The 20,007-nt window shown below is 35.9% G+C and overlaps 1 protein-coding gene across 2 annotated transcripts; it reads right to left on the bottom strand.

Annotated features, from left to right (window-relative positions):
• Positions 1-2,026: 2,026 nt before the first annotated feature.
• Positions 2,027-18,584, bottom strand: slc27a1b (solute carrier family 27 member 1b). Of its 2 annotated transcripts, none has more exons than XM_058780025.1 (13): positions 18,210-18,584; positions 17,153-17,326; positions 16,157-16,551; positions 14,957-15,118; positions 11,796-11,865; positions 11,620-11,711; positions 10,056-10,165; positions 8,402-8,611; positions 8,190-8,316; positions 5,933-6,070; positions 5,686-5,850; positions 4,266-4,412; positions 2,027-3,079 (listed from the first exon to the last, which is right to left on the bottom strand). In XM_058780025.1, the coding sequence occupies exons 2-13, from the start codon at positions 17,323-17,325 to the stop codon at positions 2,922-2,924; spliced, it is 1,947 nt and encodes a 648-aa protein (XP_058636008.1). In that variant the 5' UTR covers position 17,326; positions 18,210-18,584; the 3' UTR covers positions 2,027-2,921. The 2 variants fall into 2 exon arrangements, with proteins under 2 accessions (XP_058636008.1, XP_058636017.1); XM_058780034.1 differs by having other exon boundaries at positions 18,214-18,584.
• Positions 18,585-20,007: the final 1,423 nt, after the last annotated feature.

The following is a 20,007-nucleotide window of genomic DNA, read 5'->3' as shown; positions in this document are numbered from 1 at the left end:
AGACACTTGCTTGAGATGTAGCTGATAACACCATAATAGACATTAATGACAATTGTAAATATATCTCAAAAGCATTTCATCCTAATTTGTTATTTAGTGTCACATATAGCGATGTGGAGTCACTATGTTTTTGTTTTGTTTTGCTGTTGTTTTTTCTTCCAGCAAAAAATCAAACAAAAACCCACCAGTGATAGAAGATGCCAACTATTCAGGAGCGTCTTCTGAAGACTCTGGATAATCTGGGTAAAGAAAAACTAGACAGGTTTAAATGGCACTTAAAGAAGAATCATGACTCCATTTCAGTTATTGATATCGAGAAGGCAAATTCCTTTAACACAGTGGACATAATGGAGGCACAGTTTACACCAGAAGGAGCAGTGAGGGTCACACTGGACATCCTGAGGATAATGAACGAGAACCATCTGGCTGAACAGTTAGAGAAGGATGGTAATGAAGGAGAAGCAACAAATGCTACGAGTGTAATGTGAGAAATTCCCTGAATACATCTCTCTGTCTCTGTTTCAGTGAGAAATGCAGTGCAGATGAATCTTCAATCAGGTGAAACCGTAAATGCTCCTGTACTCATGAGAAACATCACAAATCCAGTGAGCGTCAACTTCAGCTCGAGCTCGGTGCTGTCGGTATGATTATAACACTGTCACCGTGAAAACACGGCATGCACCAGCAGATATTTTACATTATTATAGTTGAATACATGTGAATCTGTTACATTTCAATAAAGGTCTACAGCAATACTACTACAGAACTCAGAAGAAAGTGGATCCAGTTGTGAAGTTTCCCTCTGCTGGACTGAAAAGTCAGAGGTAGGGACATACATTAACATTTTCAGCAACATTTTATAGTAAGATTGCATTTGTTAACATTAAAATGTGTTAATGATATGGTACATGTGCTTGTTCTTCTACAGACAAAATGACCAAGATTTGGAGATTACGCAGTGTAGGTTTAAATACAGACACAATAACACATTTTCAGTGTTTAGCCAAAATGCTTTTGTGTTATAAATGCTCTCTACGTTTGTGTTCAGATGCCTGTAATCTCACACTGGACCCAAACACGGCTCATCCGAACCTCTTTCTGTCTGAGGGGAACCGGAAGGCGACGCACGTGAGAGAGAGGCAGCCGTATCCAGATCATCCCGAGAGATTCGACTGGCAGCCGCAGGTCCTGTGTCGAGAGAGTCTGACCGGACGCCATTACTGGGAGGTTGAATGGAGCACGAGGATGTGGGTTGAAATAGCAGTGACTTATAAAGGAACGAGGTATAAAGGAGCTGATAATGACTACGCGTTCGGCCTTAATTCACGTTCTTGGGGGCTGAAGTGTTCTCGTTTAAGCTATCTTATCAAGCACAATAAGAATGTGACTAATATACCAGTCCGTTCATCCTCTAATAGAGTAGGAGTGTATGTGGATGTGTCGGCCGGCACTCTGTCCTTCTACAGCGTCTCTGACACACACACACTCACACACATACACACATTCAACACCACATTCACTCAACCCCTCTGTGCTGGGTTTCTGCTTCAGTCAGACTGTTCTGTCACTCTCTGTGAGATTTAACAGCCTTTGGAAGGCCTTTAGAAAGTATGATGACAGAACATGATTGACTGTTATACTTTCAATATCATTTGGTAATTATTTAATGGGATAGTTCACCCAAAAATGATCATTCTATGATCATTTACTCATGTCGTCCAAGAGCCAATTCTCTTTCTTACCTCTATGGAGCATAAAAGAAGATATTTTGAGAAATGTCTCGGTGTGGTTTTGTCCATAATAGAAGTCAATGGGCACTTAGCACTCTTTACAATATCTTCTTCTGTGTCCAGCAGAGGAAAGTACATCATAGAGTTTGTAACATCACAAAGGCGAGTAAATTTACATTGTCTATCTATGATAATGAGAGTAAGAGAAGAATTCACAGCACTTTACAGCTTTTATTCCATTGCTGTTTCTGTACGTCAGATTATCTAAAGCTGGAAAAACACGCTCATGTACTTCATGGTGTAAAACTATTGAGATAAATTTATTAAAATTGTTTAGAAATTCAAGTGAAAGTAAAATAGCCAAAACATCTGAAAAAGAATAAACAATCTGATTTGCTAACAGTTAATGATTATGTACATGTCACATCAGAACATTTTCATTCAATACACACTATTTTACTAAAGCTAAGTTTCTCAGAAGTTGTTGCTTTAACATTGAAATTGTACAGTTTAATGTGTGTGATTTGAAATGTTTTGCATATCTGTAATACTATTACTGTTACCTGTCTGAATTGAATATATGTATGTATTAAAAGACTGAAATCATAGAGATGTCTCAGTATCACAGTGTTGACCACATTAAAAGTGCTGTAAGTGATTTCCAGTGCTGTAAGTCAATGATACCTGGAGAAATCTACCCGTTCTCAACAGCAGCTGAATGTGAAAACCCCTCCAAAACCAGCAAACCCAAACACAGACAGAGAGTCTTCTGATTGACTAGTTAATCACACATGGATTCCCTGACTCATTTTTTTGTCCTTTACAGTAGTGTTTTTACCTCGTGAAACACTTTTCGGTAATATCATGTAAAGCACCTTTATGTTTAGTTAAATTAGAAATACCGGACTTACTTTTTCTCACTTTTAATCAAAAATCTCTAACATATTCGAGGCTTGTAATAATAAAATCAGTTTCACTTCCAGAGGCCATTGCTGATATGCTTGAACTGAAAAAGGTACTTTTTGTACTATTGAACAATGTGAAAGGCAGAACTAGTGGTTTCAAGTACTAACTCAACAGTGTGACAAGCATGAGCTTGATTGTAGTCCAGTTATCTAGCTGATTTTGAAAAAAAAAAAGCAGTGTATCGATACCCAACTATGAAATATACACAATAAGACTCTCTGTTTCTTATAGCGATACTTTTCCTTGCATAATGGTGCTGTAGAGTTCCTCCGTCAGACTCTCGTATCGCCCCAATCGGCTGTTGAGAAAGTAGAGGCGGTCGCTGGTTTGTTGAGGGTCGAATCCCTCCTTCTGTAAGCGAGTCTTTTGGATTTTAAATGTGCCTGTGGGTGAAAGACATGAAAGATTTTACAGGGATACAGATTGTACACTGTAAAAAAAATGATAATCAGTAAAATTTACAGTAAAAAACTGACATCTGTAACTTTATAATATACTGACAACCAACAAAAAAACACAGGTGGAACAGAAAAAGTCACATGATGAAACAAAGCTCATACAAAATACCATTATAGTAACACACAACATAAGATGTAGATCAGTGGTTCTCAAACCTCTCCATGAGGTACCCCAGCACTGCACATTTTGTATGTCTCCCTATATCTGACACACCCACTTCAGAGCTTGCAGGCTCCACTAATGAGCTGATGAGTTGAATCAGGTGTGATAGATGAGGGAGACATGCAAAATGTGCAGGGCTGGGGATACTCCAGGACAGGTTTGAGAACCACTGATGTAGATAAAGCCCAAATATACATAATAAATAAAAAATAAAAAAGACATTTAAACATAATACCATCCAATGTGATTCTGGGAATGTCAATACAATTTTCACCGCAAGTTATAAGTTAACTTTTTTTTTTCTACTTAGAAAACCTTTAGTTACTTACTTAGGAAAATAAATAAATAAATCCAAAACTTATTAGTTACTTTGAAAAACTTAAATTTTAAGGGGTAATCGGATGCCCATTTTGCACAAGTTGATATGATTCTTTAGGGTCTAAATGAAAAGACTATAACATACTTTGGTTAAAATGTCTCAGTGGTAGTGTAAAAAACACCTTTTTTTACCCTGTCAAACTAGCTGTTTTCAGCAAGCTGTTTTTAGTGCATGTTGCTTTAAATGCTAATGAGCTCTGCTGACCCCGCCCCTCTCTTCCATGGAGTGAAGAGCAGACTGCAAACTTCAGCCGCGAAAGTTGCTAACTAGCACAACCGATGACCCCTTTAAAAGTTATTTGGTAACTTACTTAGAAAAATTAAAATTAAAAATTTTAGTTACTTAAAACTTTTGAAAAATGTAAGAGTACTTTACTGTAAAATTACAATGAAATGTCTCATTAGATCTATTACAGTTTTTCACAGTATATACTAAGGGAACTGTTAACCAATTAACACTTTCTTACTAGCACTTTTACCATTAAACTTAAGATAAGTTTTTACAGTGTATGTTTGAGGAAAACAATGGAAAATACAGAGGGAAATTGATCATGAATCTGTTTCTGTTACCTGTTTTGTCGACCTCAGGTGAAAGTCGTAAGAAGATGGGCCGAGCATATGAAGGAAGAGCGTTCCGCACATCTCGTAGAAACGTCTCACAGTTGAAGTCATTAGTCACGTCCGCTATGGCAGCCATTCCTGCCTTCCCCTCCACACCTGATGAAAAAGACAGAGAACAGCTGCAGTGGCAACTCAAAGCTTTACTGAACACAAAACGACGTCAAACACATGCACTGACATCGCTGTATCATGATCTCTGATCTGGGGTTTATGGTGCAAGCCAAACCCTTCTTAGCTTCTCACAACAAACTCTGGGTGGGTGTCAGTCCTGTGTCCTGTCTTGTCTTGTGGTTTTCTGTTTTTTGTTGCTGTGTGTCTTCTGTGTGTTTTTGAATTTCATTAAAAGACTGGTTTTTGAGTTACTCCTCGTCTCCTCGCTTCCCTTGTGTGTGCTGATCGTGACAGTAGGGCCATAAATGAGTATCAAAAATAAATAAATAAATTTGAGAAAACTGTTTCAAAGTTTCACATGTTGGAAAGTCATATTGTGAGAAATAGGGTGACACTGTAAGATGTAGATGTGCTTCTATAAGATATAAAGCTGCAATTACAAGAAATAGTTGAAAAACATGTAAAGTCACGGTTATAAAGCTGCAATTATTACAAAAAAAATGTAATTGTGATATTTACACTCATGTTTCAAGATATAAAATCACAACTGAGAGATAAGAAGTTGCAACTACACAAAACAGTTGCAATTGTGAGATTTGAATTCACATCGTAAGATATACAGTCACAGATTGGAGATATAAAGCTGCAAATATGAAAAATGACGGTGGCCGAGAGAGCTCAACGTGCTGCAAATAGAAAAAAAAACACCTGCAAATTAAGAAAACAACTTAATCAGTTTGACAACACATGTGCTGCAAATGCTCACAACACAAACAAATAAAGAAACGCATTGCAGATAAAATTCTTTATTTGTTTGTGTTGTGAGCATTTGCAGCACCTGCTGTCAAACTGATGAAGATGTTTTCTTGATTTGCTGGAGCTTTTTCTATTTGCATGTGTTTTCTGAAGTTGCAGCACATTGAGCTCTCTAGGCCAACGTAAAAAATAGTTACAGTTGTAACATATGATATCAGTGAGTTAAAGCGCAATTACAAAAAAAAAAAGTTGCAATGATGAGATTTCACATTTCAAGAAATCTCACAATGTCACAACTGGGAGATATAAAGTTGCAATTACAGGACAATTTCAAGACATAAAGCTACAATTATATTTTTATTTTCTATATTCTGAGGTGGAAATGGGCTTCGGTGGAGAAATGATGACTGTGTGCTTTAATTGAATAAATTTGATGAAATGAAATTATTTTTGTTAAATTAAACCATCTATAATTTATTATTTCACACATCTGCAGACTCACCTGGCACTGAGACGCCGTAGACGGCCACGTCCGTCTGATTCAACAGAGCGCTCAGGATTCCTTCCACCTCTGTGGTGGAGACGTTCTCACCCCGCCAGCGGAACGTGTCTCCACCTCGGTCCCGGAAATACACGTAACCGAACTCATCCATCACCATCAAATCACCTGAGAGAGAGGAACACAGAGTGAGAACCATCCATCTAACACACATGTGGATCAGTTCATATCTGGAGAAATCTGACTTTACCTGACACATACGCCGAGTCTCCCTTTTTGAAGACATTGTGAGAAATCTTTTTATTGGTGGCCTCTTGATTCGCGTAGCCATCAAAACGGCGTAACGGATCCTGAGGATTGATTCGGCCAACGATAATCCCTGGTTCTCCTGAAGTGCACAGAAAATACACAAATGTCTCATAGGTGCATATTTACACCAGGGTTATTATAGTTAACTACATATTCTATAAAAAATATAAACTTGTTTTATTTCAGCTGGTTTCTAAGGCAACATTTAACATTTACCCCCGCTTTCACAGACAAGGCTTAAGCCTAGTCCTAGACTAAAGTGTAAATCTGAGCTGTTTCAGCTGAAAGAAACTTGCACTGACTGATCTTAAAATATATCAGTGCCTTTGTTTTGTCTCAATATGCACACCAGTAATGTTTTTTTTTCTAAGCATGTTTATAAAAATGGCTTAAATGTCCTAATTGAACTATGATCTAATCCTGGCTTAGTCTAAGCCCCATCTGTGAAACCAGGGGCCTCATTTATAAAATGCTGCGCAGAAACCATCCTAAATTTGATCTTACGATCATATCTCAAATATGAGTACGTTTGATTCATAGAAAACCTCTTTCAGATGTAAAATCTATGAATCGCAAATGATCTTGAGCTTGCACGCAGTTGAATGGTTTCAGCTCTCTGCTTGTAAACGACTCCTAATTAATGTCATTAACATATAAAATATCACCAATCATCATAATTTAGAACAGCGAGCTGCAAGAACAGCTTACATTTTAAAAAACCTGCAATACTCCAACAATAAAAAGTGCGTACGTCTGCTCAGACCCTGACGTGACGCTAAGCACTTTTCCACGTCAAAGACGGTCTTTATAAATATGAGCGTTAGCGTGGATTTAAGCGTACGCACACTCTACGATCAAATCTGAGCGTACGCACACTTGATAAATGAGGCCCCAGGCCTTAAAATAACAAACTAAAACTGAAGTAAAAATAAAACTAATAAAAATGACAAAAACACAGAATGCAATCACTTAAACTGAAATGAAAATGAAAATGTAAGAATGCAAACTATTAAATAAAAAAAAAAATAATTAAAATAAAATATTAAAAATACAATTATATGAAAAACTATATAGACATTAAATAAAATTAAATAAATTCCTCTGATGTGAAATGTATGTTTATTTAAACTCCAGAAGCAATCAAGGACACACAGAGCACTGAGCGTGTACGTTATCATTACTAGCCGGGCAGACAATGACTTTTAACCCATTTACGAATTATAAAGGAGGACCTTTTGAAACACTTTTGAAATAGACAGAAAACTACACAGACACTCAGTTTGTTTTGAGTTTCCAGGCAAACACATATTCGCAACACAAAAGGTTAATTTGTTAAAGGACAGATATAACATTGAACTCTCACACACTTAGTTTTCATTAAGTAAAGGATAATGTAAAATCAGCATGACATGATTGCAAAATATACACTAGTGTTTAAAAGATTGGGTCAGTAAGATTTTTTTAAGAAGGAATTAATACTTTTATTAATCAAAAATGGATTACATTGACCAAAAGTGACAGTAAAGTTCTATTTCAAATGAGCCTTTTGAACTTCAAGAATCCTTAAAAATCAAATGCATCACAGTTTCCATAAAAACGTGATTCATCAAAACAGTTTTCAACATTGATAATAATCAGAAATGTTTCTTGAGCAGCAAATCAGCATATTAAAATCCATAATAGATTTCTGAAGGATCACGTGACACTGAAAACTGGAGTAATGATGCTCAAAATTCAGCTTGGATCACAGAAATCAATTACAGTTTAACAGATATTCACGTAGAAAACAGTTGATTAAAAATATAACAATATTTCACAGTTTTTACTGTATTTTTGATCAAATAAATGCAGTTTTGGTCAGCAGACAACAAAACTGCATTTATTTGCAATCCCTACTAAAAATGCCTGTAGTTTCCTGTAAGGGGTAGGTTTAGGTGCAGGGTTGGTGTAGGGCAATAGAATATACGGTCTGTACAGTAGAAAAAGCATTACGCCTATGGAGAGTCCCCACAAGGATAGCAAACCAGACAGATGTGTGTGTGTGTGTGTGTGTGATAGCATGAGTATACATGCATCCACACACACACAGGTCCAAGGCCTTTATGTTTGCAAGCACAACATGCTCCTGAACACTAGTTGTTTCTCTTACTTTCAAGGACATGTGTGTGTGTGTGTGTGTGTGTGTGTGTGTTTCTCACCAGGTTTGCATGGGACACACAGCCCTCGACTGTCCCGTATTAACTCCATGGTGTCCTCGTCTGCTCTCAGAAGTCTGATGGGATAAATGCTGGGCAGAATCACACTGTTGAAGCCACACGACCCCACCTGGCCAGAGGAGCACATTACACATCAATATATCACACCCAATACCTATTCAGATCTAATGAGTTCAAAAAACGTTCACACACACCTTGTTGTCCATGTTGGCAAGGCTGCAGTTGCACTCAGTGGCTCCGTAAAACTCACCAATGCGACTGATGTTGAAACGTTTCATAAACGTTTCCCAGACGTTGGGCCGCAGACCGTTGCCCATGGCAACACGCACCTGGTGACAAGACTCAGACGGACGGACCGGCTGAGATAGCAGATATCGACAGATTTCACCGATGTACTGGACCACCTGCAAACATCAAATCAACCATCAACAATCAAACTGAATAGCTGACCCTTCAATATCGGTGCAGAAATATCCGCGGTATAAAAATCATGCAGTAACATATCAGAATATCATTAGGTGGTTTTACTCATATTTTACACTAGACATAAGATGATGAACAGTTATATTTATGAATTTTACAGACACTTTTATTCAAAACAACTTTAAAAGATTAGGAACAAAAGGAACAATTCATGCATAAAGTGTATATCCTACAAGAGTTAAACAAATGTTAAAAACACTTAAAATGTAATAGTAAAATTTTGAGTATTTACTAAGCCAGTTATTTAATTTTATTTTCTTCATGGTACAGTATTTAACTTTTAAATTGAACAGTGACAGATTAATTCACACCAAAATACTGTCAGATTTAGAATTACGGACTTCAACAACAAAAAAAGTGTATTTGTGTACATCTGATATCACACAGTAATGATTCTGGTTTTGATGGTTATATAACTGATTTTACTCATATTTTATACTAGACATCTACTGCAAAAGTGACTATCCCACAAAAGAAAACAAAACAAAACAAAATCTTGAAATCAAACAAAATGTTTCAATAGTATGTAGTATTATATTTGTTTGGGCAATTCTTCACTAAACAAAACATGTTTTGGTTGTCACAAACTCTGGTTTTCTTCAAGGTACAGTATATAACTATTTACCTTTTAATTTGAACACTGACGAATGAATTTGCACCAAAATACTGCAAAATTTGTTTGGAATTATGGCCTTCAACAAAAGATAAAAGTTTTCTCCTTCTTTTTAATATACTGTAAAAGTCTGATTTTTTTTTTCCCTAAATGCATAATAATATGATTAGTTGTGCTTTAAAGCGAGACACTGCAGGTGAATAGGGTAAAAAAATTAACTAATAGTTATCGCCTTACTTACCTAGTTGATTGATTACATTGATAATTGCAAACATTTTTTGTATTACAAGTTTTCTAAAATGTTAGGTTTAAATATGCAAATGAGGCATTATTTAATGAAATATGCACTAATTTGCATACATTTCTAGTACAAAAATCTAAACACTGGATGAAGTCAGTTTCAAAATTCTTGTTTAATTTTTTTGACATATTACAGTCAAAAGTTTTTACAGAGGGAATTTTGGGTATCTCATTTTGTCACTCCATAATTTAGAAAATACTTAGAACAGACAGAAAACACTATATTTTGACAATTTTGGGGGGATTAAAATGTTGTATATAATCAAGCAAATTATATATGAACAAATCCCTCTCTAAAAACCTTCAGGATATAGACAGGAATAAAAATGTAAAGTTTGGTGTGTCTAAGTGCTACTGAAGTGGAGATTTATGGCTCAGTGTAGGAGAAAAAACTCATAACTCTAGTGTGTGACTATAAAAGAAGACTAATGCCTGAGGTCAGAGTTCCTCACCGTGCAGTTGTATTTGATACAGTCGTCCCAGAAACGGCTCGCGGAGAACTTCCTACGGATCACCACCGTCAGACCGTGCAGCAGACACTGACCCACACCCACAATGTTACCTGGGAAACACAGAGAGAAGAGACATGATTGGCTGCTTAGACCTGTCTGCTGAACTTGTGCCACCTAAACTACACATTCAATTTCAGCATTTAAAAATAATACTTAATGCGTTCCTTCAAGAACCTGCAGAGCTGCAGGCTTTATCGTCTAATATAATAATTACAATTACAATACATATCTTTAAAAGTTTTATCTCCACATCAGCAGCACTTTAATACACCAAATGTAACAGATTTATTCCCTTCTATATACTGAAGAGTTTTACTGAGGGGTTTGTCTATATATCATTCACACTGATTTATACAACATTTTACCTCTAAAATCATGGTCAAAATGCATGTATTTGAAGATGGCGAGTTTTTTCTCCACTTCAGTAGCACTTTCATAAACCAAACTTTGCAGTTTTATTCCTATCTATAACCTGAAGGATTTTACTGAGCAGTTTGTTCATGTATCATTCATAATAATTTATATAATATTTTACCCCTAAAAACATGGTAAAAGTAGATATATTTGAAGGTGGTGATGGGTGGTGAATTTTTTTTCTTCAGTTCAGTAACACTTACATACCCTAAACTTAACAATTTTATTCCTATCTATATTCTAAAGGGTTTTACTTCGCAGTTTGTTCATATATCAGATTGTTCATATTACCCTAAAAACATGGTAAAAATGCATATGTTTAAAGTTGGTGAGTTTCTTTCACCACTTAGCAGCATTTTCATATGCCAAACTTAGCAGAGTTCTTCCTATCTATATTCTGAAGGTTTTTACTGAGGGGTTTGTTCATATATCATTCACATTGATTTATACAACATTCCTAAAAAAATGGCAAAAATTCTGATTTATGGAGTAATAAAAAGAGAAATCCAAAATACCCTCTGGAAAAACCTTTAACTCTAATATGGCAACACAATCAAACATGAATTGTCAACTTGGCTTTATCTAATTTTCAAATTTATTTTGTCAAAGTCTTTTTTCTTTTTTTTTTCTGTTGCTATTATTGTTACTGTTATTGTTTAAAACCAGTGGCATATACACAAACTGTAAATAGGGTCATCGATATATATATATTTTTTAAAATAGTGAGTGTTAATATCTGATTATAAAATGCTGTGATATACTTAAATTTATAGCATTTACTCAAACTGATGAACTGAAATTAACACTTGTCTTACACAATATTTACTCAAAACTCACAAGAACAAAATGTTTATCTATTGACAAGGCTGTTGGTAGATTATGGAGTTGACACTAGGTGAACTATTACACTGGTCGGGTTATCAGATGAAACTACCAAATATAGGCCAATTTATCAACCTGGTTGATATCAGTAGAATGAAGGGTTATTTGAGGTGTTCTTAGTAATCTGCTGTTGTAATCTATAAGCTGAACAGAACGAGTGAAGGACATAAAGTGGGTAGAACGTGATGTTTGTGTACTGCAAACATACCTGCGGAGTGATAGAGCGGCAGGCAACAGTAAACAACATCATCTGGCCGCAGACCGAAGGAGTAATATCCGAACGCAGCGATGCGATAGTACCTGTTTGCACAGCGCACACAAACAGAGTGAAACAGTTGCACACATGACGTCTGCTCGGTATTTTAAGAACAGCGTTGCACAAACCTGCTGTGAACTATGATAGCAGCTTTAGGTAAGCCCGTTGTTCCTGAGGTGTAGATGTAAAATAACCTGTCTGAGACGAGAAACACACGTGTCTCACATCAAAATGCTGTAGCTTTGTAGATAATTATAATGACTTCAGATTAATTAAACCCCAGCATTACCACTAGAAGAAGAAATACCAATAAAATTAGGAATTTTGATTTATTTTAACTCTAAAATGAATACAGTTGTCAGCTATTCTAATATATTAAGTGGAGGTCATTTCAGCTCATTTTCCAACAATTACTCATAATGTGCACTTTGATGTTTCCACAAACAATTTTCCATAACTTCTCCACTCTTTATTATAAAACTTTTTTGTAAAAAAAAAAAAAACATATTTTGTAGTGATTGCATTCCAACAGAAATTTTGAATAAACACTGTAATCAACATTTGAAGTGGATCCAAAATGTTAATCAAAGTTGTCCTAAGACAAGAATGCATTTTGGTTTTAGGCTTTAGGACAACTTTGATGAAAGGTTTTGATCCACTTCAAATGTTGACTAGTGTATTTTATAGCTGAGCAAAACTAGAAAATAATCTATATTCACTATGATAATTTCCATGACTATTTAGTATTTGCTCATTTCCAGGCCTGTAAATTAGATCCTTTTGGAGCAGTGTGATTCTTTACTTTGTGACATTATTTTCTTGACAAAAGAGCACCTTGCCCAAACTTTACTTTTGGGTTTTATTGTAATTCTCGTAATTTTTTTAATATATTTAATTTTCAACTTAAAGGGATAGTTCACCCAAAATGAAAATTCTGTCATCATTTGCTCACCCTCAAGTAGTTCCAAACCTGTATGAATGTCTTTGTTCTGCTGGACACAAATGAAGATATTCTGAAGAATGTGGGAAACAGAGCAGTTCTGGGGCACCATTGACTTCCATAGTATTTTTTTTTTCCTACTATGGAAGTCAATGGTGCCCCAAAACAGCCTGGTTACAAACTTTCTTCAAAATATCTTCCTTTGTGTTCGGCAGAACAAAGAAATTCATACAGGTTTGGAACTACTTGAGGGTGAGCAAATGATGACAGAATTTTCATTTATGGGTGAACTATCCCTTTAAACAAACAGCACCATTAAACAGAATATAAATAAAACATAAAACCTAATAAAGAAAAAAAAAAAAAAAAATATATATATATATATATATATATATATATATATATACAGTTTTAAAATATTCTAATTCCATTATTTAGTGTAATACAGTAATTTACTGCTATAGTTCAATGATTGCTCATTTTAAATCTGCAAGAATAAGAATTTGGTAGAAGGTTTTTTAAGAAATAATTTAAATATTTTATAGCCAAAAAAACAACATTCACAAAAAAAAAAAAATTCTTTTAGGATTTGATCATTTATAGGCCTGTAAATCAACTAACATTCCCTGATATTTCCAGGTTTTTCATTACTGTAAAAACCTTTCAAAGTGATTTACACTCATTGAAGTTACCCTGAAGTAAACTCACACTCTACACACATCAAAATCATCACTGAGTACACAGGTTGTGTAATGAAGGACATGAATCAATCTGTGTCCTACATATGCATTATAGGGGAAAGGTCAGGAATACATTGTGTGACTCATGTTTCCAGCTGAACACACTGCTGGGCGTCCTAGAGAGAGGTAGTGTCAGATCTGACTCACGTCTGGAGAAGACTGAACCCAAATGAACAAAACACAAACATACGGGATCAGGCCAGCTGAGTAGGTCAGAGGTGAATTAACCAATGACCGTTCACCCTCTGACACATTTACAAGCCATCAGTCCATCTGTGCCAGACACTGGTGTCTTTCTCCTCAATCTCCTGATCCTGCTCTGTGCATCTCCTCAGGGACCGGATCTGTTTTCTGCTCTCTTTCTCCCTTCATCGTGTTTTTCCCACACAATCTGCTTTTGTAGCTCAGACTTTCTTTCTTTCTTTCTTTCAGTCTCTCTCTCTCTCTCTCTTTCAGGCGCTGTACTTGGCTGGTATGTAACCTTTTCCCCACATTGACTCTCACTTGCTCGCTCACTGAAAACACACATAATACCACTGCCCTCTCTCTCTCTTTGTAAAGGGGTGAATCTCACACAACCTGCCAAAAACACATCCGGCTTACATTCACCCCAAACTCACAAGCAAGAAACGAGAATTAGACTGAGCATTAAGAAAATGTAGCCTGTTTTTAAGACTATTAAGATTTTTAACATTGTGAAGTCTTTACTTTTAGCCAACTAAGCACATTTCCCCCAAAAGAAAACGATTTACCTTACATATTGTAAATTTATTTAATGATATGTTACTTTAAATGCATATATGTTACAATGTAAAAGTGTTTTTTCATCATGGTAATATTTGTGATTATTAAATTATGCCAATTTAAATAATGTAAACATAATATATAACATAAGCAAGATAACAAGACCATTTCATATTTTCAACATTGTGACATTATTGTCATAATATATAAGAAATAATCACATAGATACAATATATTGTTCAAATTAAATCATTTAGATATTTAATATAAGATTATAAATTAATAAAAATATTAATTTATCATGGTAATATTCACTTACACAGATTCTGAATAATATAATGACATAATCAAAATATAATGAGAATCTAATGAAAATCAATGTTTAAAACATAATTGTATAATATCATAAATAACAAAAATTAGTTGTTATTATGTTTTATTACTATTGTCAGGTTTTGTATTTATTGTTGTAAAGCATTAAAGGTGCTATATAAATAAATTTGACATCTGAGGAATAAATATATATATAAAATAGTCATGAGAATTACAATACTAAAACTCAAAAATAAAAGTGTTGAAGTGGCAGAGGGGAAAATATGCCGCATTTTATTGTCACAAATAAAATAATAATAATGTCACAAAGTTAAATAAAGAGACTAAAAGAGGGTTTGTCTACTTTAGGCAAAATATCATTTCTCTGAATAGATTTTTGCTATGAAATGTGACCTGACGATTACAACATCTAATACGTCTGAGGACATGTGGAGACATTTACCTGCTGTAAAATAAACTCATTCCCACACTCAGAAATATGCAGCACCTCATCCATAGACACAAACACACACACACACACACACATACAGACCGTTGAAGCCCTTGTTGTGTGTGACAGCGGGCGGCGAGTCAGGAGACGAAGCCAGCAGATCATCCAGATTCTGAGCCGAGAGCGAATCCAAAGTCTCGGCCGCAGTCGAGCCGGTACAGAAGAGAGAAAGAGAGCTGAGAGAGTCCTTCACCTCCAACACCACTACAGACACACAGACAGATCAGTGAGCAGATTATCAGGGCTTTAAATGAAAGAGATATTAGATCAATTTATCATTACATATTTATTGTACATTCATTACTATTTATATTATTTGTTATTATTTTTATATTATTGTTTATTATTATATTTACTGTATGTATATATATTTACAAAAGTTAGACATCTATCATTATAATAATTTATATATTTATCATTATGTACATTATTATTTAGGCCTATTATCGTTATATTTATTGTTATTTATATCATTATTTTATTTATTTATTTTAATGTGAAATACCAAAGGGCTTGTCCTATTTTACTGTTTATTATTATATTTATTATATATTTATTATTTGGTATTATATTTATTTATTTAGTTAGTTATTTTCATTTCACTTCATGTTCACTTTTGTTGTTTTTTTTTACTCTTGCCTTTACAAAATCTTTATTTTGCTACTTATTAATTCCTGTCAGACATTTGATTGATTTATTAAGTAGGCTATAATGTCAAAAATATACAATTCCATAAATATCTAAAGCCCAATTTGCATATATATGACCTCAAAGCTAATAGTTGTGAACCCCAAAACTCACATTTCATGGCATAATTAATGCCAACACACTCTAGTATCCAATAACTCAACACTATAATAAACAGTTGGCTGCATTTTATTTTGCAGTACATGTACTTACAGTGTACCTACCAAAGAAAGCACTGGTAATATAAGGTAACTACATGGGTTAAGGTTAGGTTTAGGGGTAGGTTCAGGGTAAGTACCTAGTTATTGTAATTACTAAAATAAGAACATAGTATGTGCGTGAGTAACAGGACTGTAAAACAAAGTGCCACCAAACTGTTTTTGAATGTTTATTAAACAACGTTTGAACAAATATTTGGCTAAATTTGTCACATTTTCTCAAATTAAATTGTTATGCAGCTATATGCCATTAGCTATTGGCCACACTTCTCTTTAAATATCTCCAATGGCCTTTGAAAATATATCATGTCACAACAAAATATATATCATGTCTCACCATCCAGAAGCTCCGCCCCGAACACCATCCCTCGTGCTCCGGACACGCCCACACAGTGCATCAGCGAATCACGTCGCAGGTTGAAATTGATGAGTGCCGGCTCCACGCCCACTTTGGCCAGTCCGAGCCACAGCGCCACCATCAGCGGCCGGCTCTCCATGAAGACGGCCACCACGTCTCCTGACCTCCAGCCCTGCGCCACGGCCCACTGCGCCACAGCGTTCGAGCGCCGGTCCAGCTCAGAGAAGCTCCACACCTCGCCCGTCGACTCCTCCACCAGAGCCGCTTTCTCCGGGTGGAGCGCCACCCGCTGGGCGAATATGGACGGGACGGTGCTGTGCGTACGAACATAATGACTCATGAACGATTTGACACGCAGCAGTGCCTGCAGACCACTGGAGGAGATAGAATACGAAAGAGATAAATATGTGTAGATTATATAAGTGGTTCTGTTTTTAATAGATTTAATAGTAGTTCTGTCAGGACCACTATCGTCAAAAGATAGATACTTAGCATAAAGTTTTGGTTTGGTATGGTTCTGTTCTGTGCCAAAACTCCCTGCCCATCCATGCAGCCTGTCATGAATGAGCAGGGAGAGCAACAATAATAACCCCCCTAGGGTAAACAGAACAGAACAAAGCAGATATCATTAATGTACTTAATGATATTTAAGTGTATTTAAGTCTGATTCAGCAAGGAATATCAGAAAGACAAGTCCTGACTGTGCGAAAGGAGGAGTTGGGGATGGAGGAGGGTGATTTGCTCCTGAGCAAGCAGAAAAAGCTGCTGATTGATACAGAAGCTTATATAGGAATGCCGTGATAGGTGTTGTATTCCTATAGGTAGATATGATCAGCTGAGAATCATCTGATGCAAGCTTGACTCACGTAACCTGCCAGAACTAACGCTAACACTTCATATTTGTCCATGTCAGTTTTCTCTACACCATACTTCATACTCGACTAAATAAACTGAGAGAAAGTGGGTTATACTCACACAAGGTCTCTCTTAATGGTGCAAGCGGCCACATAGAGAAACCTCCATCCTCCAGAACATAAATAAACTCCTAAGAGAGCCAGTAAACTCCAGAACCACGAGAGGCCCAGGACACTCAATAACCCAGCTGTGATGACCGCTACTGGGGCACGAAACCCGTCTCCAGCACCCATCCTGAGGAGAGAGGACAAGAGAGAACAAGCATTAATTATTATGCATTTGACTGATTGGTTGTACTTCTAAAATTTAATTCTCACAGTACAGGGCTTAAAATGGACCAGTGAAGGCCAAAAAAGTGATTAAAAGGTGAAAAAGAAATGGCAACCAGTTGGAAAACCTGAGGTATACACTTGGAAATATAATTATGAATTATTCTTCAGCAGATTTTTACCTACTCAAAATCTTGGCGATGACATGTGATGGTAATGACAATAACAGAAGTCTTCTAGCTGCCCATTTAGTTAAAATATGGACTATTTATGAATTAAATATTGATTGGTTTTGACAATGACATCTAATAAATCTACTCTTAGAATAGAACTTAAAAAATCTTTAAATTAATGACATTTCAGAACTTGAAACTCACTGTCATCGCATTTCATCTTAATAAGAAACATCTGGAAAAAAAATCAGTTATTCTCTAAAATGCTTGGTGTGATGTATTGACAGCAATATTTTACATATAGTGATTCTTTATTACTTTATTACACATAAATACCCAATTAATAACAAAAGTTACTCTAAAAAAGTTTAAAGTAAAATTCCACATTTTTCGCACATTCTATGCATTTATTATAGAGAATAAGTTAAAAAGTCAGGGTAGGAGCTCACAAAAACACACATTAGCTGTTGCATAAATGCACTATTTTAATCTATTATTTAATGTTAAATGAATGGGGGGGGGGACGTTGTTTATCATCTTTTCCCCAAAAAATTGGAGAATAAAAGAACTGAAGACTTACTTTAGAAATTACTTTAAACTAGCGTTACATGTGTGCATACAGTAATTATAACAAGAAAAGTAGGTCGATCACAGATATTTGCTCCTGAAACGCACTTGCCTGCGCTCCTCCTGATCAGCCCGCTGAGTTTTGACCGCTAGTTCAATCCTCTGCCCGAAATGATCCCTGAGAAACGCTGAAAGCTGCACGAGTGGCCTTCACAGATCTGACGAGAACTTACTGAGAAATGTGTGTAAGCGACAGAAGTCTAGAGAAAGATGACACATAGCGATTTATTGACACTCGTGAACTCTCACTTGGCTTACAGTGCGCGAACCTCGGTCTGTAAGCCCCGCCTCCACAATCAGCGCTCCGCTCTGATTGGAGGACGCACTGACGCGCTCCGCTCTGATTGGAGGACGCAGCTGTCAGTCACGCGTCTGCAGGTTCTCCGCGTTCTGCGTGTCTGGACTGGCTTGTTTTGGGGTCCTGTCTGAACTCGAGCCTCTGAGAAATGAGGGGCTGTGACTCAATCAACAAGACACGTCGCAATGCCTTTATTTCGCAAGAAGCTTTATTGCCCTTATCATCTGCGACACTTGAATTGATCATATATTGTTTCCCCCGTTTTATTTTTCACAAAGATAGCAGATTAAGTTAGTGAAGTTTTTTGTTTTTTGTTTTTTTCAACAAAATGATCTTTTCACACCCTCTTTCGATTCAATTCAAATTTATTTGTATAGTGCTTTTCATGATACAAATCATTGCAACACAGCAAAATCCTCAGTGTTAATATAACACTCTGAGTGTGGCCTCATAAACACTGAAGCAGAGTTGAAGTTATTGAGATAATTTGTATGTCACCATTATTGTGGTCGGTGTTTGCATTAGTTGGGATCTTGACCCTTGACTTTTTAATTAGACTATAATTTATTTGACTGCAGTAACTGAGTTATAACAGCCAGACAAGCCTGTAAAAGTCATCAGATGGTGATGACGGATAGTTAAGCACTATGTCTCAAATATATATATATATATTTTCTTTTGAAACGAGTAAACAGCTTGTAAAACCTCTTAGCAAATCTGCATCATTGCGACAGATTCATTAGTCGGCCCTGAAATGTGTAATAAATCTGAGTTCTGATTGTTACAGTTCATGTTAGTTCAAACTACTTTTAAATTATTCAGAAAATGTACTTAAATTTTATCATAGAGGCAAATCAATAATATATTGTAAGCTCCACTGCTGATGTAACGCATCCAGGGGTTAAAAAGAGGTGTAGAGAAATGAATGGAAACCAGTTTTTGACTCTTGGATCTTCTGATTCTAATCGATTTACCTGAGGGTTATTGGACTATTTTTTGCGAAACTATGCGGTCGTTTCTTCTCTTCATGTGCTCATATTCTCGCAATACTCTCTCCCCTGCTGAAAAAAAACAATAGAACCCTGCCCAAAACACAATAGAAAATGTAATGGTTTTAATGGTTATAATGGGAATTGTATTGGTTTTAATGGAAACTATAATGGTGTCTACTGGTATGTGATGGATTCTATTAGAAAAATTCCCAAAACACACTACAAAAAGGAATTTTGTAATGGTTTTACTGGAAAAAGCTAATGGTTCATAATGGTATTTTAATGGAATTTCTGTGATGGTTTCTATTGGGCTTCTATTGTTTAGTTTTTTTTAGCAGGGTCCTACCTGAAGAGGGAGGCACAACACAGAATAAACCCATGGGACTTAAAAAGGAGCTGATTTGTTCTTTCACACGGCTACTATAAGATTGAAATGTTATTTTTATTATTAGGAAACGTGTGATTTTTGTAGTCTAACCCCAATTCAATTCCAGTAAATGGCGTCTTCAAAAAAAGTTGTCTCATGTCCTTGGAGCTCATTCAGAGTAGGTCTGTC

The sequence above is a fragment of the Onychostoma macrolepis genome, chromosome 01, assembly GCF_012432095.1.
Source record: "Onychostoma macrolepis isolate SWU-2019 chromosome 01, ASM1243209v1, whole genome shotgun sequence".
In the NCBI taxonomy this organism is placed as follows: Eukaryota; Metazoa; Chordata; class Actinopteri; order Cypriniformes; family Cyprinidae; genus Onychostoma; species Onychostoma macrolepis.
The sequence above is the reverse complement of the archived record's forward strand: the minus strand, read 5'-3'. Positions and strand labels throughout refer to the sequence as shown.

Bases quoted from the DNA above. Each gene is read 5' to 3' on its own strand.
- slc27a1b (XM_058780025.1), bottom strand. From the start codon at position 17,325: ATGGGTGCTGGAGACGGGTTTCGTGCCCCAGTAGCGGTCATCACAGCT. The intron at 15,119-16,156 runs GTGAGACATGAT...GTGTGTCTGTAG, and splicing joins CGGGGCGGAGCTTCTGGATG to TGGTGTTGGAGGTGAAGGAC. The intron at 8,612-10,055 runs GTGAGGAACTCT...TGATGTTTGCAG, and splicing joins GTATCAAATACAACTGCACG to GTGGTCCAGTACATCGGTGA.